We start from the raw sequence: 16,993 nt of genomic DNA, 5'->3' as shown, positions 1-16,993 counted from the left end.
AATGAAAACAATTTCTGTGGGAAACAAAAATGGACACTGAAGTTAAAGATAACCTTTAATCGGAGATAGTTGTTCAGAATACTTAGTTTAAACCCTTTTAACAGGAATCAGTGAAGATCGTGAACTTTGCAGGAGACCAAAGAACGGTGGTAAGAGGGAGCTGTCTTGAGCAGTTAGCCGCGAGGGGCCTTGGGGTGCACTGCTTAAGTGCCTCAGCTCTGCCTCTTAAGAGCAGTGTGGTAATTTACTATCTGCAGACGACTGAACTTTTGAGTCTGTTTCCTTGATCATAAAATGGAATTTCTGAATGTTTCCTTGATCATAAAATGGAAATCATCACAACTACTTTCCAAGGTGGTTTAGAGGATTAAATTGGAAAATATATGAAAAGTAATTATAACAGTCCTGAACATAAGTACAAAGTGATAGTTTTTAAGGCTTACTCAGTTTTGACAAAGCTGTGATTGAGGTAATGGTGTAATATCTAACAGAAATTTGGTTGGGTGATAGAAGACTAAATAACACTGTAGTGTGAATTTAGGAGCTGAAGGAATGAGCTAGTATAAAGAGAAAAGGTAACATAATTTTGGTTCTTTCTTTGACATGTTAAACACTTACCAGCCATAGAGAATACCACCTTCCCTTCTTCTCCCTTCTCAGCTGCCTCCTCTTCCTAAAAATCAAGTGGTACTTTTTAGGTGCTTCTTCCTAAAAATTCAAGGATACAAGAGGAGGAGAGGAACTCTGTAAAATGATTTAAGTAATGTTAAAAGATAAATTGAGGCATAATAAAATTAAGAGTTTATTTGAACAAAAATCTGTTTGAATTGGACATTATGCAATTGATTGCAGTAGAAGGCAGTCCGAGGAGTTGTACAAAATGGAAGACTCTTATAGGCAGAAGGGAGCAGGAACAAGAGAGTTAAACTAGGCAGAAGAGTAGATGGGTTACAGCAAACTTACTTCCTTTAGGGGATGGCAGGTGTCTACCAGGCAGATTCCCCAACTAATGCTGATCAGACGATTCCTGATTGACTGGTTTGAGAGTCCATTTCTGGGAGAGCCAAAACTATTTAAGTTTGGTGACAGTAGGGCTTAGCATAAGTGATTTTGTTTGGGGCCGTTGTGTTGTTTTTTATTAATAATCACTGTTATTTTACCACAAGGCAAGTTTCCTAAAATTTCTAAAAGCAGTAAGTACAAATTATTATGTAAAATAAATAAGCTATAAGGGTATATTATACAGCACATGGAATATAGCCGGAATATAATCTAAAAAAATTTATAACAACTGCAGTATAATCTATATTTTAATCACTCATATACCTAAAAATATTATAAATCAACTAAACCTCAATAGAAAAGCAATAATATAAAAATACTTATATTCCAATTAAAAATAAATGCATGCAACAATACTCTGTAGCTGATAGGTATTTACATGTGTGCTTAGTCGCTCAGTCATGTCCTATTCTTTGCTACCCCAGGGACTGCAGCCCACCAGGCTCCTCTGTCCATGGGATTCTCCAGGCAAGAATACTGGAGTGGGTTGCCATACCCTCCTCCAGGAGGAGATCTTCCCAACCCAGGGATCAAACCCAGGTCTCCCGCATTGCAGGCAGATTCTTTACCATCTGAGCCACCAGGGAAACCCAAGAATACTGGAGTGGGTAGCCTATCCCTTCTCCAGGGGATCTTCCTGACCCAGGAATCAAACCAGGATCTCCTGCATTGAAGGCAGATTCTTTACCAGCTGAACTACCAGGGAAGCCCATTCCATAAACTACCATATAATTTATTTTCACTTCTCCAAACATGACATCACAAGTGACAGAGATGAGCTTAATTTAAAAAAAAAAAAAAAAAAAGCTTTAAAGCATGATAATGATCACTGAGCAATTAGTGTGTGTCAGGCTCTATATTCTTTTTCTACCTTGTTTGACTGTTACATGACTCCTATGAGGTGTAGCCTATTCACACAGTTCTCCAGAGATGAACCCGGGGCTTAAGGATGTTATCTGAAATTACTTGACTAGTGAGTGGTGAAGTTGAGATTTAAAGTGTCTGATATAAAAGCCATGCTCTTAATATATGATGAACATATATTTATATGGTTTATGTGTTCTAAGAAAGATTGTGTTTTTTAGCATTAAATCACTAAGAGTGTTTCTCCACAAATCTCTTACTGCCTCACTTAACCTCCTTTTTAAAAGAATAGTCCAATGAGAACAAAATATAGGGACACAGCTAAAATTAACCTTCTCTTACTGAATGGGAGGTTAAAATGTTCTCATTTTCCCTTTGTGTGCCACAGATGAAGAAAGCCCTTGATGAAGCCAACTTCAGATCAGTGGAAGTGTCCCGGATGAACCGCGAGCTGCGGCAGAAACTTACGGAGCTGGAGAAGCTCCTCAACAGCAGCAAGGAGAAAATAAAGAACCAGAGGGCCCAGATTAAGCTCCACTTGTCGGCCAAGGCGAATAACGCTCAGAACGTGGAGAGGATGAAGGTTGTTGAGAAACCCTCGGTCTCCCATCCCCTCCTAGTATCTGATGAGGATCCAGGCAGGCAGTGGTGTTGGAGGAAGATGGTCAGAGCTCTAACACCGCCCTGTGACCTTGGGGAATTATAGCTACACCTGGGGCATGGGCAGATTGCCTTGCAGGGGGCGGGAGCTGTCTCTCTTTCCAGCAAAGATGTTGCTGTGTGAATGTTCAGCTGCTCATTAGCTGCCAATGCCCCATGCTGGCTCCCGGCTGTCCTCCCACAGGGACTGTATAGGACTTGGCTCTGTTGGCGTCAGTGGGCTGGATGGAAGAAGAGCCCAGCAGGAACTGATAACTGGGTCTCGTGTGGGATTCTTTCTGTCATCCTATAGGCAAAAAGAGCAAGCCAGTTTCTCCACTGATTATCTTTCTGTTATTTCCACATTTACTTTCAGCAAATAGAAACAGAACTGAGGCAGATGGAGCTAATTAAGGATCAGTATCAGAGGAAGAACTATGAACAGGTAGATGATCTCCACATACTGTTTACCACTCATGTAAAGTCCCAAACTTGGGCAGCTTCGCCAACCGTCTCCCTTTGTGCCCTGCAGTCACTGAGTATCCAGAAATTTGTGTCTGAAATGACTAACCTGCAGAAGGAGATGCAGCTGTTGGCCAGGAGCCAGTATGATACCTCAGCACGGAATAAGCAGCAAGAGCTGCGCCTGGAGTCTGAGCGGAAGCTGAGGCAGGAGCTGGAGAGTCGGTGCCAGGTGCAAAGGCTTCCTAGGATTCCTCTCAGAGATGACCAGCAAATGCCATGCGCTTTTCTAGGCTCTAGAGAAGAAAACAAATTTACAAGTTGTTCATATTAGCTAAGACCTCAGAATCATATCTAGGAAGAAGCCTGTAGCTTTGAATATGGCACCTCATTGTCATTTTCAATGTTAAAAAAAAAAAAAAACCTCATTTTTAAAGAACAGTTTAGGCTCACATATGCAAAGTACTAGTTACTGAGTAAGACTTCTGAATTTCATAGTCTTTCAGGAACTTTAGACTCCTTGGTTCTTACCCGTAGCTCAGATCTCTCTGTTGCCATTACAGGACTTTTGCCTATTCCCAACCTAATGAAAAGCATATTTTATTCCTGAAAAGGGATTTCAGGAGAGCATCAAGCTCTTGCCTTCCAACAGAGATTGTCTGCTACGAATATTATTCACTCAGTTCTAGAAAGAAATGTTAATCACCTTTCCTCAGGAGAATCAATAAATCAAAATCTGTCATCATGTACAAATGTGTATACAGTCAGTTAAACTGAAAACAAGTTTTTAGCTTGTAGTCTGGTAGCACCTGGAATTGGAAAGTATCCCATCATACTTTCATAATTTGGTTTGTCTTTTATTACAATATTGAAGGTTTTTCTCCCATATATGGCACATGGGAGTTTGTAAAAATCTTTGTATCACATTTTCAGGAATTGGAAGAAACTATCAGACACCTAAAGAAATGTAAAGAGGCGACAGAGAATAAGCTGAAAGAAGCCAGTGTGGAATCAGAGCAGGTGAGCCAGACACATGGATGACCCTGAAACACAAAAGTCTCTGTAAAATCCTCCATTAACACAGTTGTCAGAAGTGCATAAGGCAAGAACCAATACCTTACTATCACCTCTAACATGTTATAAAGAACAAATAGTTTTAGATTAAGGTTCTGTGTCTTGACGAGAGATCATAGAATACTGAAATGCTGATATTAACTTGATAGTCCAAGTCCCTACCACTAGATATAAGGGAAGACCAGCATGTGTTTGAATTTTAGTGATTATTATTTGACATGAACTAATAAAAGTAAAAACACTTTTCCACCAATAACTAGAAATATAAGGTAGACCTTATTAATTTGTGAATTTGATTTCTCTTAAATAGGCCTTTTTGAAGGTATTTAAAATCATACATTTAAAAAAATATTTTGTGGAAATAGAGCCGATTTATAACATTGTGTTAATTTCTGCTATGTAGCAGAGTGCTTCAGTTACACATATATTCTTTCTCATCGTGATTTATCGCAGGATGTTGACGGTAGTTCTCTGTGCTGTACAGTAGGAGCCTGTTGTTTATCTGTCCTGTGTGTCCTGGTTTATATCTGCTAATCCCAAAGTCTGACTCCTTCCCTCCCCCACTCCCTTCCCCCTTGGTAACCACTGGTTTGTCTCTATGTCTGTGAGGCTGTCTCACAGATACGTTCATTTCCGTTATACCTTACATTCCATGTGTAAGTGCTGTCCTGTGGTGTTTTCCTTTCTGACTCACTTCGCCCGGTGTGACCATGTCTAGGCCCGTCTGTGTCGCTGCTAACAGCATGCTTGCTTTCTTTCGTGTGGATGAGCAATACTCCACTGTGTGTGTGCACCATATCTTCTTTATCTGCTCCCTGTCGACGGACGTTTAGGTGGTTTTCATGTCTTGGCTCTTTGTGAATAGTGCTGCCATGACCATAGGGTGCATGTATCATTTGGAATGACAGTGTTGTCAGGTGTATGCCCAGGAGTAGGATTTCTGGATCATATGGTGGCTCTGGTTTTTTTAGGAACCTGCATGCTGTTTCCGTAGTGGCTGCACCAGGGTGCATTCCCACAAAGAGTCTAAGAGGGTTCCCTTTTCTCCACATCCTCATCAGGATTTGTTATTTATAGACTTTTTAATGATGGACATCCTGACCAGTGTGACATAGTGTCTTCTTGTAGTTTTGATTTGCATTGCTCTAGTAATTAGCAATGTTGTGCATCTTTTTGTGTGCCTACTGGCCATCTGTATGTCTTCTTTGTAGAAATGTCTATTTACAAAACAAAAACCTGGTTTTCAGTTGGACTTTTTGTTGTTGATTTATAGAAGCTATTTGTAAAATCCTACATTTTTTAGAACTGGAAAAGATCTTCGAAATTATTAGTCTACCACGACCACCCCTATTATCCAGAGAAGGAAGGAGATTCTTTGACTACAGGTAGCACAGTGACGTTGCTGCCAGCTTGTCCCTTTTATAGCCATTAAATTACATGACAGTATGACTGTGAGAATGGTATATTAAATGGATTATGGACTCCTGTTGTGAGTTTGCCAACTGTGACACTTCCTATGCCTAAGTAAAGTTAGGTTTACATTGTTTAACTCATCAGTTACCACGTCTGTAACAGGAAGTTGTTACCTACCACTGTTTCTCTGATAGATGGCTCGGAGTAAGTCTGCATGTACGTTAGCTCCCTTCTCATTCACCATACAAGAGGAGAGATATAATGTGTGATGCCACTACAAGTATCTTTCCCTCCACTTCTGATAGAGTGCCAGAGAAAAGCGGGCTTTCATTTGTGTGGGAGAAGTGTCTACCATCAGGATGCACAGGCTGGAAAACACTTAGCTTTGTGGCTTTCTAAGAATTAATGACAAGGAGAGCTCCGCTTTCTTATCTCACACTTGTACCCACACTGTGCCCTGGTTAATAGGAGACAGGTACATAGTAGCACAAATTTGAGGACCTGTTACATGGCAGGCGCTGTGCTAGGTGATGGAGATTAGAGGGTGAACAAGCCAGATGAAGCCTCTGCTCCCAAATTTGCCTTCTCAAGCAAGAGAGAAATATACTACTCTCTGAGAACTGAGTCAAAACATGAAAATGCTGTCATGAAACATAAGTAATCAAGAGAGGGAAGTCAGTCATTTTACTTTTTATTCTAGAGGATATGTTGTGGAGCCATTTTGAAGCAACCTTTATATAAAACCCTGTTGGCTCCATGTTCAAAATATCAGAATATCCCAAGTCCTTAGTGGAGTGCCAGGCACATATCGGCACTCAGATATTTGTCAAGTAAATGAAACTGATTCCAGATCATCTTCAAAGGCAGACTATTAGAGGGACTGTTTTCAAGTCTAACAAAGATAATTTGGAAGTTTGTGCTTAGGGGCCCAAGTATAAAATATTTTGATAAAGGAAATAAAGAGTACAATTTACACTAAGCTACTCCAGTGTTCTTACTAATTTATTCTTATTTATACTTATTTATTTATTATTACTTTCATAAAACACAGCAGAAAAAATCTAGTCTTTATAGTTTAGGGACTCTGGAGAAGTATTTAGTCTTAGAGAACAGAACTCAAATTCAGAATGTGGCTCAGACCACCACATTAATTTTCAGTGCCATCTGACACTTTCTTGCCTACCTTTCCTTTTTTTTGAGTCCTCTCTCACCTCACTTCACATCCAGAAAATATTAACAAATGCATGTGAAGTAGCAGGGCTGCATGCATTCTTTAACTCCACATTCAGAAATTATTCTCTCATCTGTAGGAGGATGTGTACATGCAAATAGGTTGCAAAGACCATGCAGTCAGAATGTAAGTCTTTAATATCTAGGTAAAAAGTCTCTCAAACTGGCTATAGTAAGAAAACTTTCACACTAATGTGAAACCCACTTGCTAGTTGTGGGGGGAAATAAAGCTTTTAAATTATACAGTGTAAAAAGAGTCAAACTGGTACACAGAAAAACTTAAACTGTTTCTTTGTTGTAATTTTTAATAACATTTGTACATTCAGATAACAGCTAACCTGGAAGAAGCTCACCGCTGGTTTAAGTGCAGGTTTGACGGTCTACAACTTGAGCTGACCAAAAACCGGTTGCAGAGGCTTCCCCGGGAAGACAGGTGGCAGGAAGAGGTAGAATATTTAACTGTCTTAAGCAATTCTGGATTTGTTCCTTCTCAGATTTCTAATTACACAAGTCCTCTCTTCATCCAGCTACTCACTCCACTAATTTGTAGATTTCTTTACCGTACTGCTTAGAAAACCAGTGAACTGAATTTCTTTCTTAAAAGTTCTACTTCTCCCATGCTGTCTAGATTAGAACCACCTATATTTATGGGGAAGAAAATGACCTTCATAAAGACAAAATAGGTCCTCAGCTCTCCAGTTGTTTTGAACAGTTTGGGGTGTGTGTTCTTTCCAGCAGGACCAAGATAAAAGGCACAACAGCACATCAAACCAGTCTGCTCTGCATCGATGGGAGAGTAAGCAGAATAGACTTGTGCCCAAGAAGTGCCAGTCTGGACTAGAGAGAAAGTGATGTCCTTGACAGAGCAGCTTCTTCAACTTAGAACAGCTTCATCACCCTGATTGCCTGAGCCCAGCAACTAGGGCTGGCCTGTTTCCACAGTCATCAGAACATGAAGTCTTTGATGTGGGCTGAGGATTTTGGACCTAAGTTTATCCTTTTATGAATTCTATGATATCAGTTCAGAACCATCCCATCTTTTTTGTCCCTTTCCCTATTTTCCACCCAATAAATTTATATTCACGTGTTTTATGATAGGAGATGATGTTGCATGATACTTGGCTGTTTTTCCTAAGTAAATTTCATCAAAAAGCATTTAATGAGGTACTGATGATATACTTTGAGTGAAATGTTCTAGTCTAACATCTAGAGGATAATCCCTGGAAATACAGTAACCTGGAAAAAGGTAAAAACTGTCCCACTGTCTAGTAAACATATTTTTCTATGTGAGGTAATTACTAGCATACCTTTAGTAAAACCATGTCTCTATTTTTATATAAGATATCTCAGAGATTGTATTTGCAGCTTCCTTCGACATTTACAGAGTTATTGAATTCTGCTCCATGAGATTATGCCTGACCAACCAAGCTGTCTCTTACCATACAGTAAGCAATAAATTCAGCTTTACCTTTTCATTTCAGATAGAGTAGTGGATTAGTTAATCCAGACCTAAAATATGTAAATAGCTGCCAGAATGCCTAGCTTAATTGATGTTCAAGTAATGATAGTTGCTGATAATAAATAAGAAACCATAATAAATCAAGTGAGCAATTATGAAACTGGAGAGAATATCAAACTCTCAGAGGTTGATGAGCCTACCACTCCATAGCTGATATAAAAAAACACAGCTGAATTTACTGCTGCATTTGTTTTACTGTGGTAGGGAAGAGCTATGTTGGTCAAACAGAATCCTCCCTGATCAGAGCCAGCCTCTGATCTTATATAGGATTTTAAGGAAGCATGGAGTTCAAGCACTGGAAGACTTTCAGAAGCTTAAATGGGTTGACATCATCTGTAGAAGTGGTTACTTGGGTAAGACCATTGTTGATTAACTGACATTCAGAGGCAAGTTTATTGGAGTGTGTCCATTTCTGTATCTGCATGAATGGGCAGCTGATAAAAGCCTCAAGTTGTCAAACTCCTCTGGTGTTTATCTCTTTGGATTCTATAAGTATGGGGCTTCCCTGGTGGCTCAGATGATAAAGAATCTGCCTGTGATGCAGGAGACCCAGGTTTGATCCCTGGGTCGGGAAGATCCCCAGGAGAAGGGAATGGCTACCCATTCCAGTATTCTTGCCTGAAGAATTCCATGGACAAAGGAGCCTGGCAGGCTACAAGTCCATGGGGTCACAAAGAGTCGAACACTAGTCAGTTTGATGGTATTGGGGAGTCAGAATCTTAAAACAGCCTAGGAGCCCCGCAGAAGAATTATCCTTGGTCCTGGGATGGCATGAAAACCGTGGTCCTGAATTCTGCATAGGAATAAGGTCCCAATTACTGCACAAGAGAGATCAGCCTTAGTGGGTTGTAAACACATTGTCCCTGAGTGTGATATACTTGCCAAGAATACTAACATCCTCATCCAGAACAGGAGAGAAGAATTAGATTGGTGATCATTTCTAGTCAGGCTTATAGTTAAAACTGCCTGTTTAGTGTGATGATTTGTTAAAGTATTTCTATGATATTTTAAAAGTGTTTCTATAGTACTTGATGAGTGTCTACTGTACATACTACCTTCTATTATGACCCTCTACTTTCATGTGAAATAACCAAAAACCAGACAAAAATATGACACTGATTTTTAAGACACTGAACATCATGTAGCAAAGCCCTGTGATCCCTTGAGAGAAAAGGAACAAGGGAAGTGAGCTCTTCTGTTGCCTCAGCTTACAGCCTGGAAGGTGAAATCAGGGTGGGTCCCTGAGTTGAAGGAGGAGAACTCAGAGTCCAGGGAAGACACTGGCTGCTCGGGTTCCAGGACAGAGCATGAGATGGGAGAGAGCTGCACAGAGGGGAATCTCAGAGATGTCCTAAAGGCCCCCTCTGCATATTCAGCTGACTACTGGTCAGCACTGGCTGGAGACAGGGCCACTCAAAAGGGCTAGAAGCGACAATGCCCGGCACACACACACACACACGGTCCTAGGTCCCACCAGCCAGAATCAGACACTTCATGATTCACAAGCATTGGGTAGCCTCTGAAGCAGGGTCTTGCCTCAGTAGAGACCAGTGAGCCCTGGAGCCAACAGTGCTGTGCTCCTTACTTAACACCATGACCCCAAACGACCCATATCCAAAAGCAGCTGCATTTCAAAACAGAGCTTAAGAATATTTAGAATACAAAAATACACATATCAAGCTAACATCATGATTTCTGGCATCCAAAATTATGAGACATGCAAAGAAGCAGGAAAATAGGACCCCTAATGTGAAAATCAAATTGATCAAATTGACCCTGAACTAATACAAACCACTTCAGCATTTTTGCCTTGAGAACCCCATGAGCAGTATGAAAAGGTCAGAAGATATCCAATATGCTACTGGAGAAGAGTGGAGAAATAGCTCCAGAAGGAATGAAGAGGCTGAGCCAAAGTGGAAACAATGCCCAGTGTTGCAGATTAGTCTGGTGGTGAAAGTCTGGTGGTGATGCAGTAAAGAGCAATATCACATAGGAACCTGGAATGTTAGGCCCATGAATGGTCAATCAGAAGTGGTCAAACAGGAGATGGCAAGAGGGAACATCAACATTTTACGATCAGTGAACTGAGATGGACTGTAATTGTTCTGAAGCAAGGAGACTAAGCCATGGCTACTGCTGATTTTAGAGACGGGCGATGCCATGTTAACACCCCAAGAGCCCAGCCTAACCTTTCCATGTTACTGTGAAAAGAGAACTATGAAAATCCAGTAAGAGTGCATCTGGACTCTATAATGAACTTTGCTTCAGTTAGCCTGTCTATGAAGTCTTTTACCCTTGGGTATTCTGTGACCATAGTCAAAAGAAACTTGACAATTTTTTGGTTAGCTTTGTTGACCTGAGTTCAGTCCCTGGGTTGGGAAGATCCCCTGGCGCAGGGAATGGCTATCCACACCAGTATTCTTGCCTGAGGAATTCCATGGCCAGAGGAGCCTGGCAGGCTACAGTCCATGGGTTGCGAAGAGTCGGACACAACTGAGCGACTTTCATTGAGGTATAACTGACAAATTGTAAGAAATTTAAAGTATACATTGTAATAACTTGATAAGCACTGATTGTTCTCATCTAATTAACACATCCATCACCTCACACCTTTAAAAAATATCTGGTGACAGCATTTAATTTCTACTCCATTAGTAAATTTTAGTTACATAATACCCTATTATCAACCACAATCATCACGGTATACATTATTCATCTTATAACTGAAAGTTTGTACCCTTTTCCCAACAGCACCTTATTTTTCCCTACCTACCTCCCAAAACCTGGAAATCACTTTTTCTAATCCCTGTTTCTGTGAGTTTGACCTTTTGGATTCCACATATAAGTATCTTTGGTAATTTCTTGAGTCATTTCTTTAGATATATTAATGTCACATCAACTATGATCATACTGCAGCATATTTTCTCTGGAAGTAGATCCTGCCTGTTAAATCTGTAGGTGTCACAAAGAATAAAATAATATTTCTCCAAGAGTGATCCCAAAATATGAGATGTGAGTGGAGACTTAGAATTGTTATAAATTCCCATTTTCAACAGTGGCTCCAGTAGACCAAATCAAATTAAGTTTATTTCTTCTCAAGCTTCTGTAATAACATTTTCAAATTCATCAACTGTTATCATGACAGTCATTTTTACATTAAGACAAAATTCCTCTCTCACTCTCACTGCAAGTTATTTTGCTTTTCTTTTTGCTTTTTACACAACTTCTACACTTTGGTGTGAAGATCTGATGTTCCAAAGTGATGGGATTAGTGAAGTGAAGTGAAAGTGTTAGTCACTTCGTTGGGTCCCACTCTTGATGACCCTGTGGACTGTAGCCCCCAAGGCTCCTCTGTCCATGGAATTCTCCAGACAGGAAAACTGGGGTGGGTGGCCGGCCATTCCCTTCTCCAGGGTATCTTCCAGACCCTAGGATTGAAGCTGGGTCTCCTGCACTGCAGGCAGACTCTTTACCATTTGAGCCACTATTAAGTGTAGATAACACTAATACCAAGAACGTTATATTATTCCACTTGGGAATTTAGAGGAAGGATGAGGAACTGTTGTAGAGATTCATGTCTCCCTCAGAGCAGCCGTGATTAGATTTTGGATTGTCTTTCAGGTTCTTAGCTAGTATTGGACAATTATTTCATTGCCCCTTTAACTTGCACTATATCTCCTGATTTCTTTATGTATAGGCTTCCAATTCTTTTTTTTTTTTTTTCATTTATTTTTATTAGTTGGAGGCTAATTACTTTAAATATTGTAGTGGGTTTTGTCATACATTGACATGAATCAGCCATGGATTTACATGTATTCCCCATCCCGATCCCCACTCCCACCTCCCTCTCTACCCGCTCCCTCTGGGTCTTCCCAGTGCACCAGGCCCGAGCACTTGTCTCATGCACCCAACCTGGGCTGGTGATCTGTTTCACCATAGATAATATACATGTTTCGATGCTGTTCTCTTGAAACATCCTACCCTCTCCTTCTCCCACAGAGTCCAAAAGTCTGTTCTGTACATCTGTGTCTCTTTTTCTGTTTTGCATATAGGGTTATCATTAACATCTTTCTAAATTCCATATATATGTGTTAGTATACTGTAATGGTCATTATCTTTCTGGCTTACTCACTCTGTATAATGGGATCCAGTTTCATCCATCTCATTAGAACGGACTCAAATGAATTCTTTTTAATGGCTGAGTATTATTCCATGGTGTATATGTACCACAGCTTCCTTATCCATTCGTCTGCTGATGGGCATCTAGGTTGCTTCCATGTCCTGGCTATTATAAACAGTGCTGCGATGAACATTGGGGTGCACGTGTCTCTTTCAGATCTGGTTTCCTCAGTGTGTATGCCCAGAAGTGGGATTGCTGGCTCATATGGCAGTTCTATTTCCAGTTTTTTAAGAAATCTCCACACTGTTCTCCATAGCGGCTGTACTAGTTTGCATTCCCACCAACAGTGTAAGAGGGTTCCCTTTTCTCCACACCCTCTCCAGCATTTATTGCTTGTAGACTTTTGGATAGCAGCCATTCTGACTGGCGTGAAATGGTACCTCATTGTGGTTTTGATTTGCATTTCTCTGATAATGAGTGATGTTGAGCATCTTTTCATGTGTTTGTTAGCCATCTGTATGTCTTCTTTGGAGAAATGTCTGTTTAGTTCTTTGGCCCATTTTTGATTGGGTCATTTATTTTTCGGGAATTGAGCTGCAGGAGTTGCTTGTATATTTCTGAGATTAATCCTTTGTCTGTTTCTTCATTTGCTATTATTTTCTCCCAATCTGAGGGCCGTCTTTTCACCTTGCTTATAGTTTCCTTTGTTGTGCAAAAGCTTTTAAGTTTCATTAGGTCCCATTCGTTTATTTTTGCTTTTATTTCCAATATTCTGGGAGGTGGGTCATAGAGGATCCTGCTGTGATTTATGTCAGAGAGTGTTTTGCCTATGTTCTGCTCTAGGAGTTTTATAGTTTCTGGTCTTACATTTAGATCTTTAATCCATTTTGAGTTTATTTTTGTTTATGGTGTTAGAAAGTGTTCTAGTTTCATTCTTTTACAAGTGGTTGACCAGTTTTCCCAGCACCACTTGTTAAAGAGGTTGCCTTTTTTCCATTGTATCTCCTTGCCTCCTTTGTCGAAGATAAGGTGTCCATAGGTTCGTGAATTTATCTCTGGGCTTTCTATTCTGTTCCGTTGATCTATATTTCTGTCTTTGTGCCAGTACCATACTGTCTTGATGACTGTGGCTTTGTAGTAGAGCCTGAAGACAGGCAGGTTGATTCCTCCAGCTCCATTCTTCTTTCTCAAGATTACTTTGGCTATTCGAGGTTTTTTGTATTTCCATACAAATTGTGAAATTATTTGTTCTAGTTCTGTGAAAAATGCCATTGGTAGCTTGATAGGGATTGCATTGAATCTATAGATTACTTTGGGTAGTATAGGCTTCTAATTCTTAACAAAATTTTTGGTCTGGTTTTTACTCAGGGGTCAATTTTATCTAGAGACCTTGTTTACTTACTGTGTTTACTTTCTAATGTGCTCTAAAAACATCTGATCACATATTTTCTAAAAATAGTTTCACATTAATTTTTTTCTTACTATAACAAATTCCCTACTTTATATTTGTGCCTATTAAAGGAGGGAAGGCAAAACCTCCTTTACTTCTGCCATGGAGCCTACCCCAAATTCTCAACTGCACATGGAACCTTCTCCAGGATAGATCACATCCTGGGCCATAAATCTAGCCTTGGTAAATTCAAAAAAATTGAAATCATTCCAAGCATCTTTTCTGCCCACAATGCAGTAAGATTAGATGTCAATTACAGGGAAAAAACTATTAAAAATTCCAACATGTGGAGACTAAACAACACACTTCTGAGTAACCAACAAATCAAAAAAGAAATCAAAATATGCAGAGAAATGAATGAAATAAAACACAACAATCCAAAACCTATGGGACACTGTAAAAGCAGTGCTAAGGGGAAAGTTCATAGCAATACAGGCTTACCTCAAGAAACAAGATAAAAGTCAAATAAATAACCTAACTCTACACCTAAAGCAACTAGAAAAGGAAGAAATTAAGAACCCAAGGGTTAGTAGAAGGAAGGAAATATTTAAAATTAGGGCAGAAATAAATGCAAAAGAAACAAAAGAGACCATAGCAAAAATCAACAAAGCTAAAAGCTGGTTCCTTGAGAAGATAAATAAAATCGACAAACCATTAGCCAGACTCATCAAGAAACAAAGGGAGAAGAATCAAATCAACAAAATTAGAAATGAAAATGGAGAAATCACAACAGACAACACAAATACAAAGGATCATAAGAGACTACTATCAGCAACTATATGCCAATAAAATGGACAAGTTGGAAGAAATGGACAAATTCTTAGAAAAGTGTAACTTTCCAAAACTGAGCCAGGAAGAAATAGAAAATCTTAACAGACCTATCACAAGCACAGAAATCAAAACTGTAATCAGAAATCTTCTGGCAAACAAAACCCCAGTACCAGGCGGCTTCATAGCTGAATTCTACCAAAAGTTTAGAGAAGAGCTAACAGGTGTTAGCTCCTACTCAAACTCTTCCAGAAAATTGCAGAGGAAGGTAAACTTCCAAACTCATTCTATGAGGCCACCATCACCCTAATACCAAAACCAAACAAAGATGTCACAAAAAAAAGAAAACAGGGCAATATCACTGATGAACATAGATGCAAAAATCCTTAACAAAATTCTAGGAAACAGAATCCAACAACATATTAAAAAGATCATACATCATGACCAAGTGGGCTTTATCCCAGGGATGCAAGGACTCTTTAATATCTGCAAATCAATCAGTGTAATACACCACATTAACAAATTGAAAGATAAAAACCATATGATTATCTCAGTAGATGCAGAAAAAGCCTTTGGCAAAATTCAACATCCATTTATGATTAAAAAAACAAACCCTCCAGAAAGCAGGAATAGAAGGAACATACCTCAACATAATAAAATCTATATATGACAAACCCACAGCAAACATTATCCTCAATGGTGAAAAATTGAAAGCATTTCCCCTAAAGTTAGGAACAAGACAAGGGTGCCCACTCTCACCACTACTGTTCAACATAGTTTTGGAAGTTTTAGCCACAGCAATCAGAGAAGAAAAAGAAATGAATCCAGATAAGAAAAGAAGAAGTAAAACTCTCACTGTTTGCAGATGACATGATCCTCTACATAGAAAACCCTAAAGACTCCACCAGAAAATTACCAGAGCTAATCAATGAATATAGTAAAGTTGCAGGATATAAAATTAACACACAGAAATCCCTTGCATTCCTATACACTAACAATAAGAAAACAGAAAGAGAAGTTAAGGAAACAATTCCATTCACCATTGCAATGAAAAGAATAAAATACTTCGGAATATACTTACATAAAGAAACAAAAGACCTATATATAGAAAACTATAAAACTGATGAAAGATATCAAAGAGGACACAAATAGATGGAGAAATATACCATGTTCATGGATTGGAAGAATCAATATAGTGAAAATGAGTATACTAATCAAAGCAATCTATAAATTCAATGCAATCCCTATCAAGCTACCAATAATATTCTTCACAGAACTAGAACAAATAATTTCACAATTTGTATGGAAATACAAAAAACCTCAAATAGCCAAAGCAATCTTGAGAAAGAAGAATGGAGCTGGAGGAATCAACCTGCCTGTCTTCAGGCTATACTACAAAGCCACAGTCATCAAGACAGTATGGTACTGGCACAAAGACAGAAATATAGATCAATGGAACAAAATAGAAAGCCCAGAAATAAATCCACGCACCTATGGACACCTTATCTTTGACAAAGGAGGCAAGAATATACAATGGAGAAAGACAATCTCTTTAACAAATGGTGCTGGGAAAACTGGTCAACCACTTGCAAAAGAATGTAACTAGAACACTTTCTAACACCATACACAAAAATAAACTCAAAATGGATTAAAGATCTAAACATAAAACCAGAAACTATAAAACTTGTAGAGGAAAACACATGCAAAACACTCTCTGACATAAATCACAGCAGGATCCTCTATGACCCACCTCCCAGAGTAATGGAAATAAAAGCAAAAATTAAAAAATGAGACCTAATTAAACTTAAAAGTTTTTGCACAATGAAGGAAACTATAAGCAAGGTGAAAAGACAGCCTTCAGAATGGGAGAAAATAATAGCAAACAAAGCAACTGACAAAGAATTAATCTCAAGAATATACAAGCAACTCCTGCAGCTCAATTCCAGAAAAATAAATGACACAATAAAAAAGTGGGCCAAAGAACTAAACAGACATTTCTCCAAAGAAAACATACAGATGGGTAACAAACACATGAAAAGATGCTCAACATCACTCATTATTAGATAAATGCAAATCAAAACCACAGTGAGATACCATCTCACACTGGTCAGAATGGCTGCTATCCAAAAGTCTACAAGCAATAAGTGCTGGAGAGGATGTGGAGAAAATGGAATCCTCTTACACTGTTGGTGGGAATGCAAACTAGTACAGCCACTATGGAGGACAGTGTGGAGATTCCTTAAAAAACTGGAAACAGAACTGCCATATGACCCAGCAATCCCACTCCTGGGCATACACACCGAGGAAACCAGAATTGAAAGAGACACGTGTACCCCAATGTTCATCACAGCACTGTTTATAATAGCCAGGACATGGAAGCAACCTAGATGTC

At 39.2% G+C, this 16,993-nt stretch overlaps 1 protein-coding gene across 5 annotated transcripts in view; it reads left to right on the top strand.

Moving 5' to 3' along the window:
• Positions 1-7,834, top strand: part of CCDC150 (coiled-coil domain containing 150) — a 96,522-nt gene extending 88,688 nt beyond the window's left edge. For 2 of the 5 annotated variants that reach the window (XM_043445267.1, XM_043445270.1), the window contains 6 exons: positions 2,315-2,509; positions 2,942-3,010; positions 3,098-3,259; positions 3,961-4,047; positions 7,071-7,190; positions 7,483-7,834. In XM_043445267.1, the coding sequence (XP_043301202.1) occupies positions 2,315-2,509; positions 2,942-3,010; positions 3,098-3,259; positions 3,961-4,047; positions 7,071-7,190; positions 7,483-7,596 (747 nt within the window). In that variant the 3' untranslated portion in view covers positions 7,597-7,834. Of the gene's footprint in view, positions 1-2,314; positions 2,510-2,941; positions 3,011-3,097; positions 3,260-3,960; positions 4,048-7,070; positions 7,191-7,479 lie in introns of all 5 variants that reach the window. The other 3 variants (XM_043445266.1, XM_043445269.1, XM_043445268.1) reach the window with 2 other exon arrangements.
• Positions 7,835-16,993: the final 9,159 nt, after the last annotated feature.

This window comes from Cervus canadensis, chromosome 24 (assembly GCF_019320065.1).
Source record: "Cervus canadensis isolate Bull #8, Minnesota chromosome 24, ASM1932006v1, whole genome shotgun sequence".
NCBI classification, from domain to species: Eukaryota; Metazoa; Chordata; class Mammalia; order Artiodactyla; family Cervidae; genus Cervus; species Cervus canadensis.
This window is presented reverse-complemented; position numbering and strand designations above follow the sequence as displayed.